This window comes from Pagrus pagrus, assembly GCF_965226575.1.
Source record: "Pagrus pagrus genome assembly, chromosome: 15".
Lineage (NCBI taxonomy): Eukaryota > Metazoa > Chordata > Actinopteri > Spariformes > Sparidae > Pagrus > Pagrus pagrus.
This window is the reverse complement of record NC_140199.1, coordinates 20,245,568-20,266,336: the sequence shown is the minus strand read 5'-3', so window position 1 is coordinate 20,266,336 and position 20,769 is coordinate 20,245,568. Positions and strand designations below refer to the sequence as shown.

The window sequence follows — 20,769 nt, the reverse complement described above, 5'->3', positions numbered from 1 at the left end:
TCCGGCGGTTTTGCCATCTGGATGGCCGACACTGTATATCAGCCTCATGCACAGCAAATTAAATTTACATTTGGACGGCTTCCCCGGGCCTCACCCGGCACAGATGTACCAAAAACAGCCCTCCACCACAACTCCCTTAATGGCTTTGATCTATCATTTCCAGGTCTATTATGTAAAGATGATGTTGGTCCGTGTTCAGAATGTCAAAATGATGTTACAGTCACAATAAAATCACATTATATGCAGCCAAATGGATGTTAAGCAAAATGACATCACCTTTAATTTCCTTAAGATGAGTCAATACTAATCCAACTTGGAGATATATTGTGATGCACCGTCAAACATCAGAGAAATAATAGAGCAAATTGAATAAAACAGCAGGTCCATCTTCATTTTTGAGACCTAATGCATTTCTTACCCCTTTTTCTTTATTACATTTTGTGACTGTCACACACACACACACACACACACACACGAGTATGAAAAATTCTGTACAATATATATCGTTAAGCATGCACTTGAAGATCGGGAAATATTATCACAAAAAGGATAAGTAGAGGTGCAAGGCTAAATATATAGCAGAAGGTTATTCTGCTTAGCAGCGCTCCGAAACCGAAAAATCTGAAGAGGCCGCCATGCTTAAATGAAATGACCTTTAACGCAGAGCTGATCAAATGGCCTGGAGCAAGGCTATAAAAGAACATTGCAGTATAATGTTTTACAGTGTACTTTTTTTCTGCTCTTTTGTTTGCCCTTTCCTATTTCCAAGAGGGTAAAATGTATCGTGTTTGGCAGGTGAGGAAGTGCATTGAAAAACAGTCTGGAATGGATTTGGTATTCGAGTAGATGTGGCAGCAGAATAACGAAGCACCTCTCTATATATATGGCGTGGTTTTGGGTTATCCTGGATGCGTACTGTATTTTGTAAAAGAGACACTGAATCACATTGAAAGAAATAAGAAAACATATTGATTTAAACCTCCGCTGCTCTGCCCTTTCTTTTCCAATCTGTTTTTTTTTTTTAAGCTTTCATGGTCGGTTGTCCTCTAAATGTCAGAGGTGTTTGGTGATGGCTCTTAACGATCCTTTAAAGGGCTATGCAAAGCCACACATTGAAGCACAAATTGAGCATTGTTGACGATTGTGCCGTGAACTTCAGCCTCTACAGCTCCTCAATAATCAGATCTCATTTCGGTAAGGTTAGTGGTGCCTGGAAAGCAGTGCAGCAGCTGCTACTGTGCCAGGCAGCGTGCGACCGTGTTGACAGATAAATCCTGCAGTGTAGCTGTCTGGATTCAAGTCTCATCTGTCCTGCTCTCCTTAACCTAACCCCCTGGAAACACCACTGTTGGTAGTTCTGAGCCAGAGCCATCTTACCCCATTGATGCAGCTAAGTATTTCAGGCACTCACCACTCTACTGTGTGCCTCTCTCTTTCCAGACAACAGACGACCTGCTGGTGGCATCAGCCGAGTGTCCGAGCGACGACGAGGACATTGATCCCTGTGAGCCGAGCTCAGGTGGGTTAGGTTAGTCATCTCTTTTTTATTCTACTTCTCTCTGGGTGTGTCAGTGTGTCTCTGTGTGTCATAGTCCACCCCCACCAAGACACTCTAGGCTCACACACACTGTTTAAATGAGCAGATTGGAGTTTTAGTTAGAGCTTGAACACTTCTCACAGGCAGAGTTGCTCTTGCAGGCTGCAGTTGCTACCGCCGACTGCGTGATAAAGCAAGCTGGCGACTGTCCATTAGGTCTGTCTGGGAAGCTTCCATTCTGCCACAGAGTGTGGTTTTACTGGTACAGGAAGATAAAATATAAATGCAGTCAAACTTATAAAAGGCTATAACTTTTTATTTACATTCATTTATGACCTTAGTGTTCATGGTCTTTTAAATGTAAGCAGTTTAGGGAACTAGCAGTATCCGGATAGCCTCAGGCTAAAAGGACAATCTGATTTAAGGTCAGCTAGGCTAAGTTTTCATCAACAGTAGCTCCAGCTAGCTGCATGGCTAACTTAGCCAGCTTACTGTAGCTACAGTCATAGACATAATACACTTGGTAGCAGTTTGCTACTCTGGTGATGATACACTGCCCCTGTTTATTTGGAGTATAAGTTCAAAAGGTGGTCAATTCTTGCATATTGCACTTTTCGTGGATCGAAAAACTTGAGAACTGTTGTTCTTTGGCTTCCATCCATCAAGATTTAACTCCTCTAACACCAGTATTTTTTTCATCTGTCTCTGAGAATTGCAATGCTTTGCTAAAACTCCACACTGCTTCAGATGTTTCGTATGTGTTAGCTGAACAGCTGTTATGACTGTGTTTTAATTTTGCACCTTTATCGTCTTCATCAGCTCGTGGCATTTGCTAACAGGGAAGTTCTCCAAAATACAGAACGACGCACAGTTGTAATTATCAGACCCACACGACTCCAACACATGAAATCAAGGAGGGTAAACCCACAAAGGACCGTGTGAAAGCTGATTTTTTTTTTAACAAACTTTTTCTGTGTGTAGAGGGTCCCCACTGTTGTTAATTAAATTCTACAGCGAGCGGCAGGAGTTCATCCTGTTGTAACTCATGTACTATTCATCTGCAAATATCAGGTGTCCTTTGTAAAACAGATAAACACGTTATAGTTGTAACTGTGTGTTCGAGAGCCCTTGATAAATTTAAAACAAAAACAATCAGTTTTTTCTCCGCAGTGTTTGAAAGCACCTCAGTTTTTATCAGCAGTACTTTGACAAATTGGGATTGTAAATGTGTTGGTTCCCTGCGTCCCCGCCAAACTTTTAATCTCTTAACTTGCCACACATGGAAGGCAATTAAGTCTAACCCTTCGCTCCCGCCTATGAATGGAAGGATTTTCAAATGCAATCCGAAGTGATGAGAAGCACAGAGAACAATTAAGTCCAGACCCAAGGCCCCCCACTCCATCTAGATGTGCTATCGATCAGTATGTGGTCATAAAACCTCCACTAAATTAATGTCTGCCCCACAGCCAAGACTATCAACTTTCTAGTCTGCCTCTCTTCCTGTTCCTCTGGTCTTCCACTGCCACGATTAGCCCTTCCCACAGTTACTCTCTTCTTATAAGACTCGTACTGCACATTAGACTGATATTCCCATTGGGCAGCATCACAATAGGTACTTATAATGTTCGTCTGCTACCTCTGTCAAATACCATACACAGGAGATCGTTCTGCATACTGATTCACACCAGCAGCTTGCATTATGATATTTTTTGACAAGGGCATCTGCCAAAACATCAGTCGCGAACTGTGTGATGCTCAGGGACGCACACTCCCAGAGCAGAGTATCCCTCTCCTTCTGTGATCACTGAAGGGGATTTGACACCAGAGCTGCGGGCTCCCAGGGTGGCAGCTGTCTAACACCGTATCCTGATTAATATCTACATTCAGAACGATTCACACGCTCTGCCAAGCACTCGCCGCATCTCAGACACTGTTTGCTGTGGATAAAGAACTGGATCCACTGTCGCTGATAAAGGACTACTTTCTCATATTACTGTTCAGTCGACTCCCTTTAATGACACCAACAATATATCATGTCTCCAGCAACACCTTGACAGTCTGTTCAACTCAAAAGCAGAGGGCAGACAGACAATGCGTATGATATCTTCCTCTCAAAGTAGCGCTCAGGCCTCACAACACATGTATGCAGTAGGATAATGTTGGTGCATAAGTGATCCCATGAGGTGGGCTTTGAAACAGACTATCATCTGAGCTGTCTGTGGCCCAAGGTCAGCTCTAGATCATCCTGTGTATCACTGGAGTCTCGTCCCACAACAATCCCTATCAGCCGTTGAGTGACATCAATCGGCTAAACTTACTTATTGCCATGCTTTATTTCTCTTACCTCCGGAAACCATGGAAAAGCCAGCTGTACCAGCAGAGCTTATCACCCGGCAGGACTCAGATTAGATCATACTGCAGCAAATTGAATCCCCCCACCCCAGCCCCCCAGCCCCCTGGTCCAGAAAACCACTGAGGAATACACAGGCCCATGATGCTGCAACACATCTGATCTGTAATAGGAGGCTGGTTCGGGGAGTGTGCATATACTCAGCAGCAGGGCTCTGACAGCTGCATATGACTGCGACTACGATTACAGGCACACATTAATGCGTCTATCTGTGTGATGCCTATTGGAAAAATTGCTCAGCAAAATAAAGTGCGCCAAGTGCCTCCATCTGATCTCACCTCACAGAAATATTGCATAAATGCTGAGATTTAGCTCAAAAGAGTCGTGCATTTCCCCAGAAAAATGAAATCGTTCCTCCAAAGGCCATGATGAAGTGATGGCCAATCATCTAGAAAAGATTTAGATGTGGGCTACGGTTGCGTGAAAATAGCCTATTGAGATGGCGGCTTGTGCTGATTGTCAAGCACCAACCTCAGTTATTACGGTGAGAGTTAATGGAACAGGTTGTTGGCGAGCTGCATGGGGTCAGATGGAACTGATGTCTCTCGCCTACCTGCTTCATTTCACTGGCGTCATGCAGGCCGTTGATGGAGGGCAGCTGCTGCACGGCGACCCATATCCAAGGTTACATCCTGCATCCTGCCTTTGTTCATCATTTGTTTGTTGTTTGTTTTTTTCTCCTAAGCGTTCGTGCTTTTTTCTGCTACTTGTCTATATTTGTTCAAACTAGTCATATTCTAGGCACCAAAAAAGATGAACAGCAAATATATAATGTTAATTTTAATTATGTAATGGGTTTATTGTCATATGTCTTGTTCTTTTCGTCGCACAGTAATACTGTCAGTCCACCTTGGCTCCAAGTGTATTAGCCTGCGATAGCCTACTGTATTGTAAGAAATCCATTTGAATATAAAGCATATTAATATTCTGTTTTAAGAACAGTTCCACATTTTGAGAAATACACTTCATCGCTTTCTTTTCGAGAGTTACTTGAGAAGATTCAGGCCTTTCTAGTGTCTGTTTGAAGCAATCAAGAGCAGCCAGTTAGCTATTGTTAGCGCAAAGAGCGGAAATGGGGAAACAGCTAGCTTTGCTCCGTCCAACCAATACAAAATCCACCTATAAGCACCTGTAACGCTCACTTACTAGCACGCTTTATCTTGTTTTCGTGTTCAGCACAAAAACAGAAGCAATAGTAAAAGCAATAGTTCTCTTTGTGCTAATCTGGGCTCACTGGCAGCTTGTTGTAGCTTCATATGTAACATACAGATATGAAAGTGGTATTAATCTTTCATCTAACTCTCGGCCACATTGAATAAATGAGATAATACTGTTTTATTCACTGCTGATATACTGAAGGAAATGGGCAGCGTGGTGACCAAGGGAGCACATGTGAACAGTTTTTATTGTAACTGATGTTATTGTTGTTAATTGTGTTCCACGTTAAAATTACACTCCTTTAATTGTTACTGTAGAACCAGCCGACTGGGTATCACGCTGAGAAAATGATGAAGTAAGGCACGAGAAAGACTTTCTTGCTCTTGATTTCCGATTACACAATGTTTCTGCTCTGAAGTCAGACTTGCCTGATCCCAGCCCCAGATGTTATTTTTCTTTGAGCGGCGTGCACAGAAGTAGACTGATGCATCCTAATATAACACTGGCTACATCAGTCGGATGTTTATCTTAGAAATGTTTGCACTTTACCTTTCCCACCATCATTATCCTTACATGCAGTCAAGCAAAATGGGCTCCTTGTCAAATGCAAGTACACAGCAGCAGCCTCAGTGAGATCTTCTGCATATGCACTTTTCTACATTTCACAAATAATCCCTCAGTGCTTTTATTCTCGGCTCCAGTAGCCCTTCACTGTAGATAGCCCATAGGCAGGTTAAGGTTAATCATATCGAGTTTCCTCCTCTCTCTGCGCTACCTCATCTTTTTCTATCCTCAAGCATTCTGCAGTGACATTAGCAGCTACTAATGTGTTTGACATTTGTTTTAATAGATTTAATTTATGGGTGGAGAAACAATACATAGAGTAAACCAATAAATCAAGTGGCAAATGAATACTCTCTTTAACCCGATGGCAATGACTGGAATGCACCCAGCCAGGAGGAAAAAAAAATTAGAGTAAATTATTGTTTTAAAAGTAGCTGTGAGATTAATGAAACATTAAGAGCACAGTGCTGGCTTAAGAGGTCACTGCCCACATTTAATAGGTTATTCAATCATACCCAGCTGGAACTCTGTGTGTGTTCATCCCTTCCTTTGCTGAACACACTGACGTGCACCTTGCATGCCAACAGGCTGCTGCTCGCGGAGACGGTTTAACAAATGAAAAACCCTTTTGAAGACCGGATGCCCGCTGAATGTGATCAGAGCTCATGCTCATCAAACGACACTAATGACCTTCAAGTGTAGTGCACGCTCTTTAGCGAAACACATGGCTGTTATTATTGCATACTTTGTCAATTTACGCAGACAAGTCTTATGGAATTTTGCCATTTTTGTTTTTCCTGCGCTCTTTCAGCGAGGATTATGGCGTCCAAGTCTTCTCTCTACATTCTATTTTAAATGAAGTGTGTTCTGAGAGAAAACAGGATTTCACACCCACTGTCAGTCTTTCTCTTTACTGATCCCACCATATTTATATTTTTCAATTATTTTTATTTTTCTACCGCACATCTCCTGGGTGTGCTGACATTGATGCTAACACAATGTGTCTGTTTATGAGTTTAAGTAGGGCATGAAAGACTTTGCATTCCCGAGAAAAGAAAAGAATCTCAGCCAGAGGTCAGTTATGGTAATAATATAAGTAAGTCTGGGCCTGGAAATATAACCCAGCAATTCACAGATGACCAATCAGCAGAATGCTTCCTAAAATGCCTTATTTTGCTTTATTGACTTCTCCATCTAGCAAAAGTATAAAAGACGTCTGATCAGTGCAGACAGAAAGTAGAATATTTATTATATAACGGCCATAAACGGCCTAAAACCAGTTACATTTCTTGTACAATGAGCATCGAAAACATCAGTGATCACTATTTCTTTCACCCATTTGTTTGATTTTTGATTTTTTTTTTATTTTCATTACACATGAAGAGATAACTGGAAAACTAACAAGAAGAGTGCCTTCACACTTTGTAGTCTCAATTCGCAGAACAGTTTGTGTCTAAATGTTTCAGTAACAGTGTGAGTCTCCAGATTAGATCTGATCATCTACTTGCAGCAGAAGATCATTTAGCTTTTGCGCAATCTTCTCAATGCAATGGGGAGCTTATGTGTGGCTGTCGGACAACTATGTATGTCACAAATATGGACCCTGAGGACATGTCGCCTGACTCTTTCGGATGCAAATCAGGAAATGAACTCCAGACTTGTGCTGTTCAGACCTCCTGTTTCCTCTCGCCTCTTCTCGAGGAACCCCTCTGGGCGAAGGCTTGAACTGCCCCCAGACTTGTTATTGGGCTAAATCAAACACCTTTCAATAATTCTCAGTTCGACCTCATTTCATGGTCGCTGAGCTCTCTGTTCATCGTCCACCATCAGCAGGAGCGGAGCCACTTCAGACTCACACATGCACGCTGTCATCAGGCATCCTGCCAGCATGTCACAAGTACAGGATGGCTTGAATCACTTCTCGAGGACATGCTGATAATTAAAGAGGGAAGAGGGATTTAATAAGTGTTTTGGCTCTGCTGCAGTTGATACAGTGACCTGTCTGCACACTGATCCCCAACTATATGACGGCTCTGACAGCTTGTGATTATGGCTGGATATGTGAAGTAAGAAGATGGTATAACATTAATCTGGCTGAATAACAGCAATGTGTCAGTGAGCATGCCAACTAAGCCTGGGTCGCTCTGAAGGCATCCCACAGCGACACCTCCTCGAGCTCTCAATGAAGCATGATGCACTGCTGATGTTTGCAGGTTGCAGAGAGCCAGCTTTCACATAAAATCTCCTTTCATTACCTTCTTACTAACAATAACTTCATTCTTGGGCTTATTTTTGTCTGCTATAAACCCAACTGTGCCATAGTGCACCCATTTACGGAAAACCATTGTCCATGTGTGCTCTACAAAACTCTTCTCGACCCATTACCACCACCAGTTAATGAAAGGTCAAGCCCAGTCTGTCCATCCAATATATCCTAAGTAGTCCTGGTTGCTCCATTACCTCTCAACAAGCCTCGCACGCACCTGAAGCAAACCCCTCGCCTCGACACTCTCCCTGTTTTCCGTCATCCGTGGCCCCCGTCAACCTGCTCACCCTGCTACAAATTACCAAACAAATGAACCCTCTCGCCGGAGACAAATGAGGAAAAATAGTCTTTGAAGAGGACCATTTATTCAAATCCCGCCTGACAGTGTGGAATCTCTGATCCCATTCTTCTCCTTGAGAGCACGTTGCAGAAAGGAGTCAGGCAAAAAGAAGGGGAATCACATCAGGCATATCACAGGCGTCTAAATGACAAGTTCCATTGCAGCGATGCTAATATCTCCGAGAGGCGAGCTCATGTATCCATACTGAAGAATCCAGGTAGAATTAAGAGGAAATGTGCTGTCAAATAAACCAGCACATTGGAGCCAGACCAATCTCGCTGTTGATGTCATTGCACCCTTCAGTGCCTCTCTGTATGGCAAATGCAATTCCCTGGCCAGGCTATTTCATTTTCTTCACTAACATTTATGGATCAGGGTCACATATAAGATCATCTATGCTTCTTTGTTTACGGTTTTTCCGTGTGCATCTCGGCAAAGTCTTGGTAAAAGCAAATGATTTGTGACTAAATGGCTGAAACATTAACTGATGTCCTTGTGAATAAAACCGCAAGGACTTTATGATGGTCTGGATGTGATACTGTAATTTAAGTCTCGCTCCGGGATGAGACGTAGAGGAGAAAGTTATTCTGGCAGCTTTTACACAACTGCAATCCTTCAAAAGTTAACCCCCCTGAGTTTACCTCTATCGCTTCACAAGTGCACCCCCGCTGTGCTGCCATGAAGCTAGGCGCCACTTTAAGGTCATTTTCCCCATGTCTAATTTTACCCTTGGGTACGCTCGAGTAGAGCGTATAAGAGCAGCCATCATTTTAAACACTTGTTTCAGGCGCTATTTCTTTCTCAGTTTATGTGCCTTCATTCTGAGGTGATGGAGTGCTAATGAACAGACAGGCAGATGCATTTTGACTCAGGTCTTATGGGCCTCTCTTGAAGGCCTTGTGTCTGCCACATTACTTTGCCTGAACCCAACTTGAGGGAGAGCAGGGCAGGGTTAGCTCACGAAAAACAAATGAGCCGCATCATCAGGTGTATCAGGTAATCTAAGGGACTAGGCTAGATCCCTGCACGCCATCAGGTGGCTGTTTGATAGACACTGCAGAGACTAAATGCAAGCTAATGAGCTGTAATGAATGCTAATCTTTTTGGACAAAACATGGCTGTGTCAGCACTGCTCTAAATGAGGTGTTAATCCTTTAAGTAGTGGTCACTACTCAGCTTTCCTTGTTAAGATATTGAGTTGGATTTTGCAGGAAAAGATTAGAATTTGGGCCCAAAAATCTTCCTGTGTGAATGCAAAACTGAATAACTGGAACAAGGAACCTTCTTTTCTCACTTTTTACAGTAATGAAGGAAGGATTGTGGTCAGTTGAACGAGGGTTTCTCAATGACAAAGTCTCTGCAGCCTGTGGGGAGCCAATCAACAGATCCAGGAGAGAGGAAATAACAAAGCCTAGAGCAGGAGGTGTTAGATCACAGAAGGAGGAAGAACGCACCATGATTCTGTTACCACATGACTCAATCCTGATATAGCAGACTGCGGCCGCTTGCCTCTCGAGCTCACCTTGCTCTAGGAGCCGACCGAGGTCCCATATAAAACCCTCGAGTGCCTCATCGAGAGCTCTCTACTCCATCAACCTGCTATGTTATCTACACTTTCAACTCTTTGACCCCGAACAAAGGATAGATAGCGAATATGAAAGTAACTCACCAATAATGCCCACACAATAGCTTGCTGGGGAAGAGCCATGTCAACCAGTGGCTTTTGCCCACAAGGCGAGACCATTCTTCACACCTGTCTGCAAGGATAAGTGGGCTTGTCACAAGCAGAGCTAATCTGTTGCAACGCTCAGTCACACTCAATCCCCCAGTGGTACTCTCCGCTTGTCCTTGAATGTCTGCTGGCATTGGAAGCATACTTGGGCCGCTGATCAGTCTAACCATGGTGGAAAACATGTCAATGAATGGCAGCGGCATCTCCTCTCTTGACAGCCCGGAGAACTTTTGCCCTTTACAGTTTACACTTTTCCATGCCCTTTAGTCTGGCATGAACAAGATCTACCTGCGTGTGCAAGCTGTGTGGGTCATTAGCTAGTATAACAGCGTTCAAAGCAATGCTTGTCTGAAAATTAAGCTGTCACTCAAGAAGAGAAATGAAAGCAATCAAAAAAGTACTTTATCTCTAAAGCTATCAACACTGAGTGAGACACGAGAGAGAGAAAAACAGTGAAGAGGGCTATCAGAGACATAAGGAGCGCTGTATTATAACCTGGACAGCATTCAGAATATGAAGTGGGCACGCTGATGTGCAATCACCTCCCTATTCACTGGTGGAAACGATTCCCGAAAGTGTAGCATTCTCCCTGTGTTAGTGAACATTTCAAGTTCATTGTTGTGCAAACACTGGATAATAACAGTTAGGATCATTATTGTAAAATAGACATGAAGTATACTCCAATAAGGGAGGATGTGTATGGTATGCAAATTGGTTGTTGGTCGGTTTTAGCTCCTTAACTCTTAGTCATGTAAATTTAAAGGAGACGTCTTATGCTCTTTTTCAGGTTCATAATGTTATTTTGGTTTACTACTAGACTGGGTTTACATGTTTTAGTGCTCAAAAAAACACATCAGTTTTCTCATACTGTCCAGTGCTGCAGCAGTCTGTACCTCTGTCTGAAACACTCTGTTTTAGCTCCTGTCTCTTTAAGGCCCCAGCTCCTGAATACCTTGTCTCATTCATTTTACTGGAAATACATCCTACCATTCAAGACAGGCATTGGTTTCCATTCATTTCAAGTGGTAGATTCTTGAAACTGAAGTTGTCACATCCATCACATGAAGATCAAGTCTGCATTAAAAGAGGAATTATGTCAAAGAGGCATTATCTTTAAAAAGCAGTGCAGACTGGCCATACTGCATCTACAAGCAAGCATAATGTAACATTGACAAAATCCAAAGTAGTATTGGTGCCCACTGGGATAGATTCGGTCCATTTAAGAAAGTTTCAAGGATTTTGTAACATTATGTAAAACATGTTTGGTGGAAAATGTATCCACCAATCTAAAAGAAATTAGCATGGTTTGCAGAATGGTATATGTATTTGTGATTCATATTGAATAGGAAAAAATATTCAGTTTGATCTGAAGGACACGTGCACCCTCACTGAAAAAGGGTTTTATTTGGTGCTTGTTTGAGACATAGCCACAAAAGTCAGATGGGATGTGCTGCAAAAACAGATAAGGGAGAAACAACCTCTTTTTTTTTGAGAACCAGAACTGCCCTCTTTGCTCATGCTCAGAGAAGTTAGTCTGTCATAAAATAAGGATTTGATAAGATGAGACAAGCTGGTTATGATGAACTTCAATAGCAGCAAAATTTTGTTTTCCATGTCTTTTCCTTTTGATGTCAGACAGAAGAGAGAGTTGCTCTCTACTGTGGATACTGAGTTCAAGCTTAGAAAGAGGGTTACTCATGTGGAAATGTTACTTTGACTGGCCAAGATCAAAGGTTGGAAATAATGAAGACACAATGTCGTAGTCTTTGTTTAAGAGTGAATTTTTCTTTTTAAAGCTGGTTCAATATCAAAGCTGAAGAATGCAATTATTTCCTAAAACCAAAATGCTCTAAAAAAAAAGAAAAAAAAAAGTAGAGAGGAAAGTGGGACAGCAAAATGGGACATGAGGGACGGCACAAGTCAGATTAATTTCAATAGATATCAAATAGCCATTTTATCATCACATGAAGATGTTGTAAATGTCAAGTCAAATTATTTTGATAACTGCTGCTCACATGAATATTCAATATGACAAATTAATATTGTAGATACTATCAGTGTTCATACAATTAGGTTCTGTTAAGCTTATAAACCCTAAATTTCAATACATACCGAGTGTTGGTAGTCTTAAAGCTGGGGAGTACAGTATAGCTGATCTAACTCTTCACAAAAGCTTTAATGCTGTAGAAAATACATGGTACTGCAGCTGCATGACAACACTGTGAACACACTCAGAGTTAAAAATGGAAAAAGAAAAGTTAATTTAATTTCCTGACAGAATTTCAACAACGGTTCACCACAATTTCTAAGGTTGTTTAAATGTCAGACTAAACATGAATCTATAATAGAGTGCCACAGGTAGACAAACTTAACCTTCAGCTACAAACTACATAAAGAGTAACAAAAGTTTTCAGTGCAAAACACAATTTCACCATGCAACACACACTTTAATAGTAACGCATTTCATGGTACCAGCACAGCAAACTGGACTGCTCATTAAGACAAACCTTTACCATGCTAACATTGTCACCATTTTTCCGTGTGTAGGGCTTCTATCAGCATTTTTCACCTTCAAATAATATAATGTATTTCATGCAGATACAATTAGCACCCAGGTGTCCATAGCCAACAATGGTATTTGCACACTAACCATGACTGTTTCCTGAACCTAACCAAGTAGCTTTTTTGTTGCTAAAACCAAACTGAAAACTGAAAGTAGAAAGTGATCAAAGTCAAGAAAAAAAAAAAACTCTTAACTTCTATACTACATTACCTGGAGACAGGTGTAAAAAAAAACAGATAACTGCTGTGTGACGATTTTCACCAAGACGCAAGACACTCTGTATATCAAAAGGGACAAATAATAAAAAAGCCTTAAGTCAATACCTTTGAGTTGAACATGAAAAATGAATTCTCCAAGTGTTAAGACCATACGAAATGTCATTTACACTGAGTTAGAAAGTGGCATGTGTATTGCTTCAGAGTACAGGATTTTCACTGCATTGTATATTCAGCGCATCTCTTCATAAGAGTGCTTCAGCACTCTGTGGCCAAGGACAAAGTTGAATAGTGCAAAGCTCGCCAGATACCTTTAACATAACCGTCCAGTCAACACAGTGGAAATGATTCAGACCTGCATGTCAAGACAGCTATTTATGTCGCTGTTGTTACTGTCTGTACACTGTCTGCCCAGTGTAAATGTTAATCGAAGCGTAACATCTTCACATCAACACAACCATGATCTGAACCCCGCTGTAAATCCTTAATACTTTTTTTTTTTTTTTTTTTTTTGCCCCAATCCAGTGGAACCAGAGTGCTTTCATTTCCAAATGTTAGTGTTGAGTGTTTGGATTTCACAAATGCAACAAAGAGGGCTTAAGCAGAAATGATGACTGCTGCAAAAACACACAGAGAGCGAGATGTGCCAGGAGAACTGAAAAATATCAGGGGGCTGACGTGTTTTCAGAATATGCTCTGTTGAATGGCACCATCTCAGAACAGAAGTGGGGACAGCCTTTGGCAAAATCTGCTGAGTCAATTGAAGAATTGTTTCCCTCTGAAAGATTTATTTTCGCAGTCTGTGATACAGTCATGCTGCTTGTATATGTAGTAAACGTTGGAAATGTGCTTTGTTCATTCATGACGGTGGTGTAAGACATGTTAAGAGCTTTTAACTGCTTGTTAATGAATCATAAGGACATCAGTCTTCCTGTCAGCTTCGCCTCTGAAGTGAGAAAATCTCTTTATCCTACAGCGTCTCACCTTCTCCATCCTCCCATATATGAACGATTACAGTTCAGTGGATGTCATCGGAGTAATGTTCTGCAGGAATTAAAATGCTGATAGCCGGTAGATTAGACAGGTAAAATGGCATGTACTTTAGGCCAAGTCTACAAAAATGTCCAGCTCCTACATTTATTGAAGGCCCTAATAGATACTTTGGTTTCTTGGGGGTGATCCAGGAATGACTGTGTGGCATTTCAATATAATTTCTAGGCTAATTGTTGGATTCTGTGACTGTCAAAGGATGTAAAATATAGTCTTTAAGAGTTTTATAAGAAAATCCACATGGAGGCATTTGTGTCCCATTTAACCGTGGGGGTAATATTTGACAGTTTCAGCTTGCATACCAATTGGATTGTTAAAGGCTTTAATATTCAGATTCTCCTTTTGTACTAATCTTTCTAGTTTTGGCAGAAATAATTAAACTGGGACCTCCTCATCCTTGCCATTGCATGCCATGCTATTTAGCATCATAATGATATGACACTGTTGTCTCTTCACTGTGAACAGTAACTGCATGAAAGCCAATCCTATCAGCCAACATCTACTTTCAGCTTCAGCAACCTTGAGCCATCAACATTAAACTGTAATATCGATCCAAATGTGCAGAGAAGAAATGCATTTATTCACCACCATAAATCCAGTCATAGTAATAATGATAAAATGGAAATGACGGCAAGCTTGGTCCATTTGTGGTAATCGTATCTCCGTCTCCCTTTCAGCCAATCCCACTGGCGCTGGAACGAAGGGCGACCCAGGCGCGGAGGTCTTCCGGGAGTCCAGCAGCACGACGGGGATGGTGGTTGGCATTGTGGCAGCGGCGGCGCTGTGTATTCTCATCCTGCTCTACGCTATGTACAAATACCGGAACAGGGACGAAGGTTCGTACCACGTGGACGAGAGTCGCAACTACATCAGCAACTCGGCGCAGTCCAACGGCACCGTCGTTAAAGAGAAGCCAGTGAACACCGCGAAAACCTCAAGCAAGAACAAGAAGAACAAGGACAAGGAGTATTACGTGTGATTGTGAAAGCTTTGGTCTTTGCTGGACCAACTTAAACATTTCTGGAAAAGACAAATCAGGACATCAACATGTGTACAGTATAATAACAAAGATGAACATTATTTAGTCATTTTTTCCTACAAGACAATGCTCTGAAAAGTAAATATGAAAAATGAAATAATAACTTTCTTTAGAGAAGATTTACTGTCCAGAAGGAGACTGATGGAAAAATGTCTCTGGCAACCATTTGACAATGAACTGAACACATATCTAACATGTCAACCAAACAACATTAACCCATCTGTGACTTGTTTCCTTGGCCAGGATAATGTGATTGAACTCCCTTGTTTCTGGCAAACAGAGGAGCACAGATGCACTTTGCAAAGGGACATTACTGACTTTTCATTTACATTGCCTGTGTTTGTGTTGTTGAGACTTTTTCTACAGGAAAATGACACAATGCATAAATAAATACATACATAAATACGCCAAACATTTACCGCGGATGGAGAGAAAAAAATCAGGTGACAGAGAGTATTCAGAGAGGAAAAAAATCCCTGATGGATGTCTGAGGATATCAGCCAAAGTACACACTGAAGAGGCGGTGATGGCCGGCAAAGACTAATACCTGGCTGACTGAGCTGCCGCAGTGCGAAGATGAGAATGGATGGCAGTTTCTCTTGAAAGACTGTTTTAAAAGAAGAATATGTCCATTGTGCCAGTAAGAAATCTGGAGGCCTTCGTTTTCACATCGTGTGAACTCAAAGGAGAGAGTTTTCCTCAGAATCATGGGGACGTCTCAAAGGTGATCAATCGGGAGCCATGCACGCAAAATTATCTTATTACAGTACATATGTTGATATACAGTACAACCACATCTATATGTGCTTTCTGGACTGTGACAAAGTGGTGTTTTATAGCCTGTTGTATAGATGATGCAAACTATAACTGCTACTCAACCATTTTGGAATAAAACTAAAAAAAAAAAAGGACAAAAAGAAGACATAAGTGTTATTAAGTGTTGCTAGACATAGACGATTTTATGAAAACATCTGCATTTTTTTTCAGTTGGATAATAATTTGATTCTCCCCTGTTTTTACATGTGTTCCTATATAGTTTTTATACAAATGCCAACCTGAGATACATGATCCCGGACCAGTAGTAGCCTAACCGTACCCAAAAACTGCACAAGGCGTTGATAACGTGGCATGACAACTTGTGTGGCTCTCTTTCAAGGATACTGGTAGAATCACTGCCTTCCTCCTCAATCCTGACTTTCATGAGTGAGAATGAAGAATACGAGTGATGACGATGATGATGATGGATGACGACGACGATTAAGAAAAATTAACTTGCTGTGCGTGTTTCCAAGTGGTATTATAAGATTGTCCAATGTGTGCTTGGGCTGATGCAAAAACCGGAGGAGAATAGCTCAAATAAGTCTCCGTTTCAACTGTTCTGTGTTTGTTCTGTCATTCTGTCAGTCAATTCTGCTTTCCAGAGACCTGTACTTGGAATGAGTATGAGAAAAAAGGCCATGAACTATAAATGATGATTATAAATTCTCTTTGTTTTCTCCTCTTTTTCATTTCATCTTGGGTGTTTTATGTTCGACTGTAACCCTTCTTGTACTCCGACGTTAAAAAAAAATAATTAATTATAAAAAAACTAGTTTTGAAAAATCAAATGAATAAAATATTACCTAAGTGAACTTAAACCAGTCTTTTGACAAAATGTATCCGAGACACATGCAGGTGTTATGATTTCTCATTTCCTCATCCAGCAAACACCATTTACATCATCGACAGAGTACATATGTCTGACTCATGATGGACAAGTGTGAAAAATCGGCATCTTGTGCGTACATTACCCACAATGCAACTCGGCTGCTGACAGTTTGGACGGAGATTTTGGTGTGATATGCAAGCAGTGGCTATTGTAGCCGTGAGCAGCTCAAGAGGAGATGATGAGCAGACTAAAGAGGTCTGCTAAGCTCACGTATTTCGAACTCTCCAGATTTTTTTCACTTTCAAACTCCTCAGCAGCGACTCAAGTGACATCAGCTGTATCAGATTTTGCACAGCTCCCTCTAGAGCCATAAAAGGCTTTGTACTGACTTTAAACTTTCCCTCCTCATAGCATTTCCCTATGGTATGACTGTCGCAAAGACAGTGTTAGCCCCATGGCTACCACTAGCAGCCTGGCTACTGTCCAGAGCAAAAGAACAACCCAAGCCCAATCTGACCTATAAACACAGGTCTCAGTGCTATGAAAAGGCAGTGAAACACATGGTTGAATTAATAAGTAGGCAGGTTTTTTTTATTTACTGATGCAGAGATTGCCAGTTTTCAACTGTCTCAAGTCCTGGTGGTAACACGAACACATATAACCATTTAACTTGTTTGACCTCGGTTTCTATCCCTCTCCCTCCTCACTCTCTTTGCCTCCTCCATCGGGGTCCTTGTTCTTTTGCAGAGAAGAGTTTCCACAGTCCTGAGGACAATAATGCCTCTTCCTGTTTTGTTTGCACAGCAGCAGGCGCACATCCTTTTGTGCCGTAGTTCCCGGGAAAAATCAAGCCTGATGGCAGACCACATAGCATATTGAGGTTAATGGTGAACCAATCCATATAACAGATGGTGTGATTTTCTACTGGCACTGTTCAATGACAATTTACTTCACGATGATAAGTTAAAGAAAATAGTTGAAGCAGTAGTACGACCAACAGTTTGTCTGGTTTGCTGCTGTATGAAAGCTTCGAGTATTGCATTAGTTTAACCTTCTAATATGTTAAAACAAAATAAAATAATTGTTTTAAATAAGTAAAAATAAAGTTTTCAAGACATGTTTGGGGCATTTCTAAGCACTACATCAACTTCTTTTCAACATAAAACTGTAAATTGAAGACGTCTAGCCACCGGCATGTTGGCTTCTATCTCTAGATGAACTGTGTGCTCCTCATCAGATCGGGCATCGCCACACTCGTCTTGCTAAATTAACTTTTAGCCCTAAGCTATTACTTGACTTTAAATTGAAGTCACAAACCCTCGACCTCATAATGGGACTTCTAGCCAAAAGTCTCGTGGATAAGATACAGCTCTTGACACTCAAGCACCGCTCTACACATGCAGTAAATCTCTACAAGGGTGTAAGAGGAGACGGGTAGCAGAATTGTTGAAGCATTAACTTCTCACTTAACGTCTTGGTTGAATTTTCAGATCGCATAGTTGAACAGGAAGCCAAGCACAAAGGTGTGACAGGCTATGAGCTGGATTTAAACTGTTGACGCAAGCAGATGGTTCCTCAGGAGACTCCACCTCTTCGGCTCTCCATCAGCTGCTCCATCAGCTTTCCGATGTGATAACTTGTAATGTGCGACGTGTTACTGATCTCCATATGGAAATGCCTCCTTTCAGTTGGCTGTGTCTTGCTCAAGGACATTTCAGCGGGGCAGGTCCTCACTAACACAATATCACACATCATATAAATAGCACTGTGATAAAAAAAAAAAAAAAAAAAAGTTGCCAGGATCTACTTGGTGTGGAACCACCTGTTGTGGTGAGAAGACGAAATACAGCGCACGAAGTCCAGTTTCAAGTCCTTGAAAATGTGGTTTTACACAAATGCAAAAACATTCTCAGTGACATGAAATGTGAAAAACTAATCAAAAAGCAATCACATTGAAAAAAAAAAAACATTGTTAGATATTATCTATCAAAGGTTAGACTGTAAAAATCAGCTCATCTGCTTCACAAGCACTGTCTGGATGTGGTTTAATCAGATTTAATTGAAAGATTCTGATTAAAATAAATTCACAGATGAACGTGACATTACCATTTTCTAGCAAGTGAGAAGAGCACAGACAAAACCACAACAACAGATATCTTGCATATGAAATAACAGATATTCTTAACTTTGACGGCTATACCAGCTAACTGAGATGTAAAAATACATTTAACACATCCACTGTAAAGGGCCTTGAGGTATCCATGAGTTTAAGGGCTTATCACACACCTAATCACCACACAGCACTTCACGTGAGAGGATTTAACCACTCTGTATATTTAGAACGGCGGCAGTCGTTTCTCTCTCTGGGTTAACGATTGCAGGGTAAACAGTAAAACTCTAAAAATACCAGGAATGTGTGTTCGTACAAGAATAATTGGGCAGAGCAGTGTGATGCCAGATGACTTTGCATTTCAGCCAAAGTGGAGGCAAGTTTAACGTGTTTGGGTTTTTTGTCAGAGCACTGGGAGGCTCGCTGTGTAGCGGTGTAACTGACATTAATGAGGGAAAGAATTGCTGGTTTACATATAGCCTGCCATAACACTGTACACATTACAGTGACCCATGAAGTGTACAGTACAGACACAATGACACAGCAATGATCCTGCCTGGGTGACTTTAAGGCTAGTATTCATTTCTGCTTTTGTTTGCTATTTAAAATGTTTTGTCATGGAAATGCAACCATAACAACATATTTTGCATGAATAAGCACTGCAAATGTTAGTTTTTCAGGCTATGATTATGTGTAGATTTGACCTAATTTGTATTATATTTAAAGATCAATATCTGTCAAATGTCTCTAATGTTCTGTCTCAATTATGACAGTCAGTGCTGTGTAAACATTGAGGATAGAATAGAATGAAATATGAAGTACAGATAGTCAGGGATTCAAGTATTTCAGAGCTAAAATACCAACCACGATGAGTTGTCAACCTTGGGGGCTTGGCACGAACAGATACCACCGTGTTGGTGTTGCTTCTAGAACATCTTTATTATTGTTGCTCCGGGACATCACTGAAACTGAACCGTCACGTTTTTATGTAATGTCATTGCTTAGCGACTCAGACAAATACATAGATGGGAGAAGTTATCCTTTCAAACACGTGTTTAACATTGTGAGAGCATCTATTGTAAACCAAAACCAGGTCTTTAGTCCTCATACCTAAACGACTGAAGAGGTCACTCCCAATTCGACACGATTGCTGCAGTGTGCTAGCGACAGACATAACAGACCAGACCTTCTTTGTACACTTGCTGTTTGGTCAGGTTTAGGCAAGAAAACTACCTGGTTAAGTTTAGGAAAACATCGTCCTTTCAGTTAAAATAACTATGTTACTTATGCAATTTCAGTTATGAATGTACCTACATTATGTACGTAAGTACAGTTATGTACATGACATGACTTCAATACGTTCGTAAGTTGAAGTAACTCACCATTTACTTCTGGTTCCTGGTGAAAGTCTTGCACTCGCTTAACCCGACCATCCGTCCCCAACTTCCTTCCTACACCGACCTCCTCGCTCTTTATGCTTCTTCACCTGACTTTCTCTTCTTTTACTGCAGTAATAATTACTGTGGCTACCAGAGGTCACCGCCTCACAAGAAACGTCAATATGCATCGTAATAAGCGGCTTGATCCAGATGTGTCACTGCTCTGTAAGTTGAAATGATGGTCATTGATTATGATGTTCTAGGAGCAACACCAACATGACAATATCTGATACCCCAGGGGGTTGCATGAAACTGTAGATGGTGGTCACAGAAACAAGTATAAAAATTAATACATTAAATAACTACGCTGGTCAACGCCATATGATTCAGTTATTACAATATAGGAGTCCTTGTTAAGCCTCGGAGTGTTTTCTCATTCACACCTTGTTGTGACATGCGAGGCCCTGAGGTCACACATGAATTGTAAAGGTCATGGCATGTAGTGTGAGAAGATTACCAAAGATTTACAGTGTGAGAAAAAGATGTCAAGACAGCACTTCAAGTAGCCAGTAAGTGGTATTGCATATCCTCCACCATGCCCCCTCCACCTCTCCCACCGCTCAAGGACGGCTGGTCCAGTCTCACATGCATGACATCCCTCACTGATCTCTAGTCTGTACTCTCTTGTCTCTTCTGGCCGCCTCCATGTGTTGATCCAATTTTGAAAAGCTGTGTTTTCTGTGTTTATCCGTCCACAT

At 41.3% G+C, this 20,769-nt stretch overlaps 1 protein-coding gene across 22 annotated transcripts in view; it reads left to right on the top strand.

The window, feature by feature from the left end:
- Positions 1–16,359, top strand: part of LOC311271084 (neurexin-1a) — a 273,006-nt gene extending 256,647 nt beyond the window's left edge. For 16 of the 22 annotated variants that reach the window (XM_084376495.1, XM_084376510.1, XM_084376493.1 and 13 more), the window contains 2 exons: positions 1,441–1,528; positions 14,513–16,359. In XM_084376495.1, the coding sequence (XP_084232621.1) occupies positions 1,441–1,528; positions 14,513–14,814 (390 nt within the window). In that variant the 3' untranslated portion in view covers positions 14,815–16,359. The remainder of the gene's footprint in view (positions 1–1,440; positions 1,529–14,512) is intronic. The other 6 variants (XM_084376499.1, XM_084376496.1, XM_084376494.1 and 3 more) reach the window with 1 other exon arrangement.
- Positions 16,360–20,769: the final 4,410 nt, after the last annotated feature.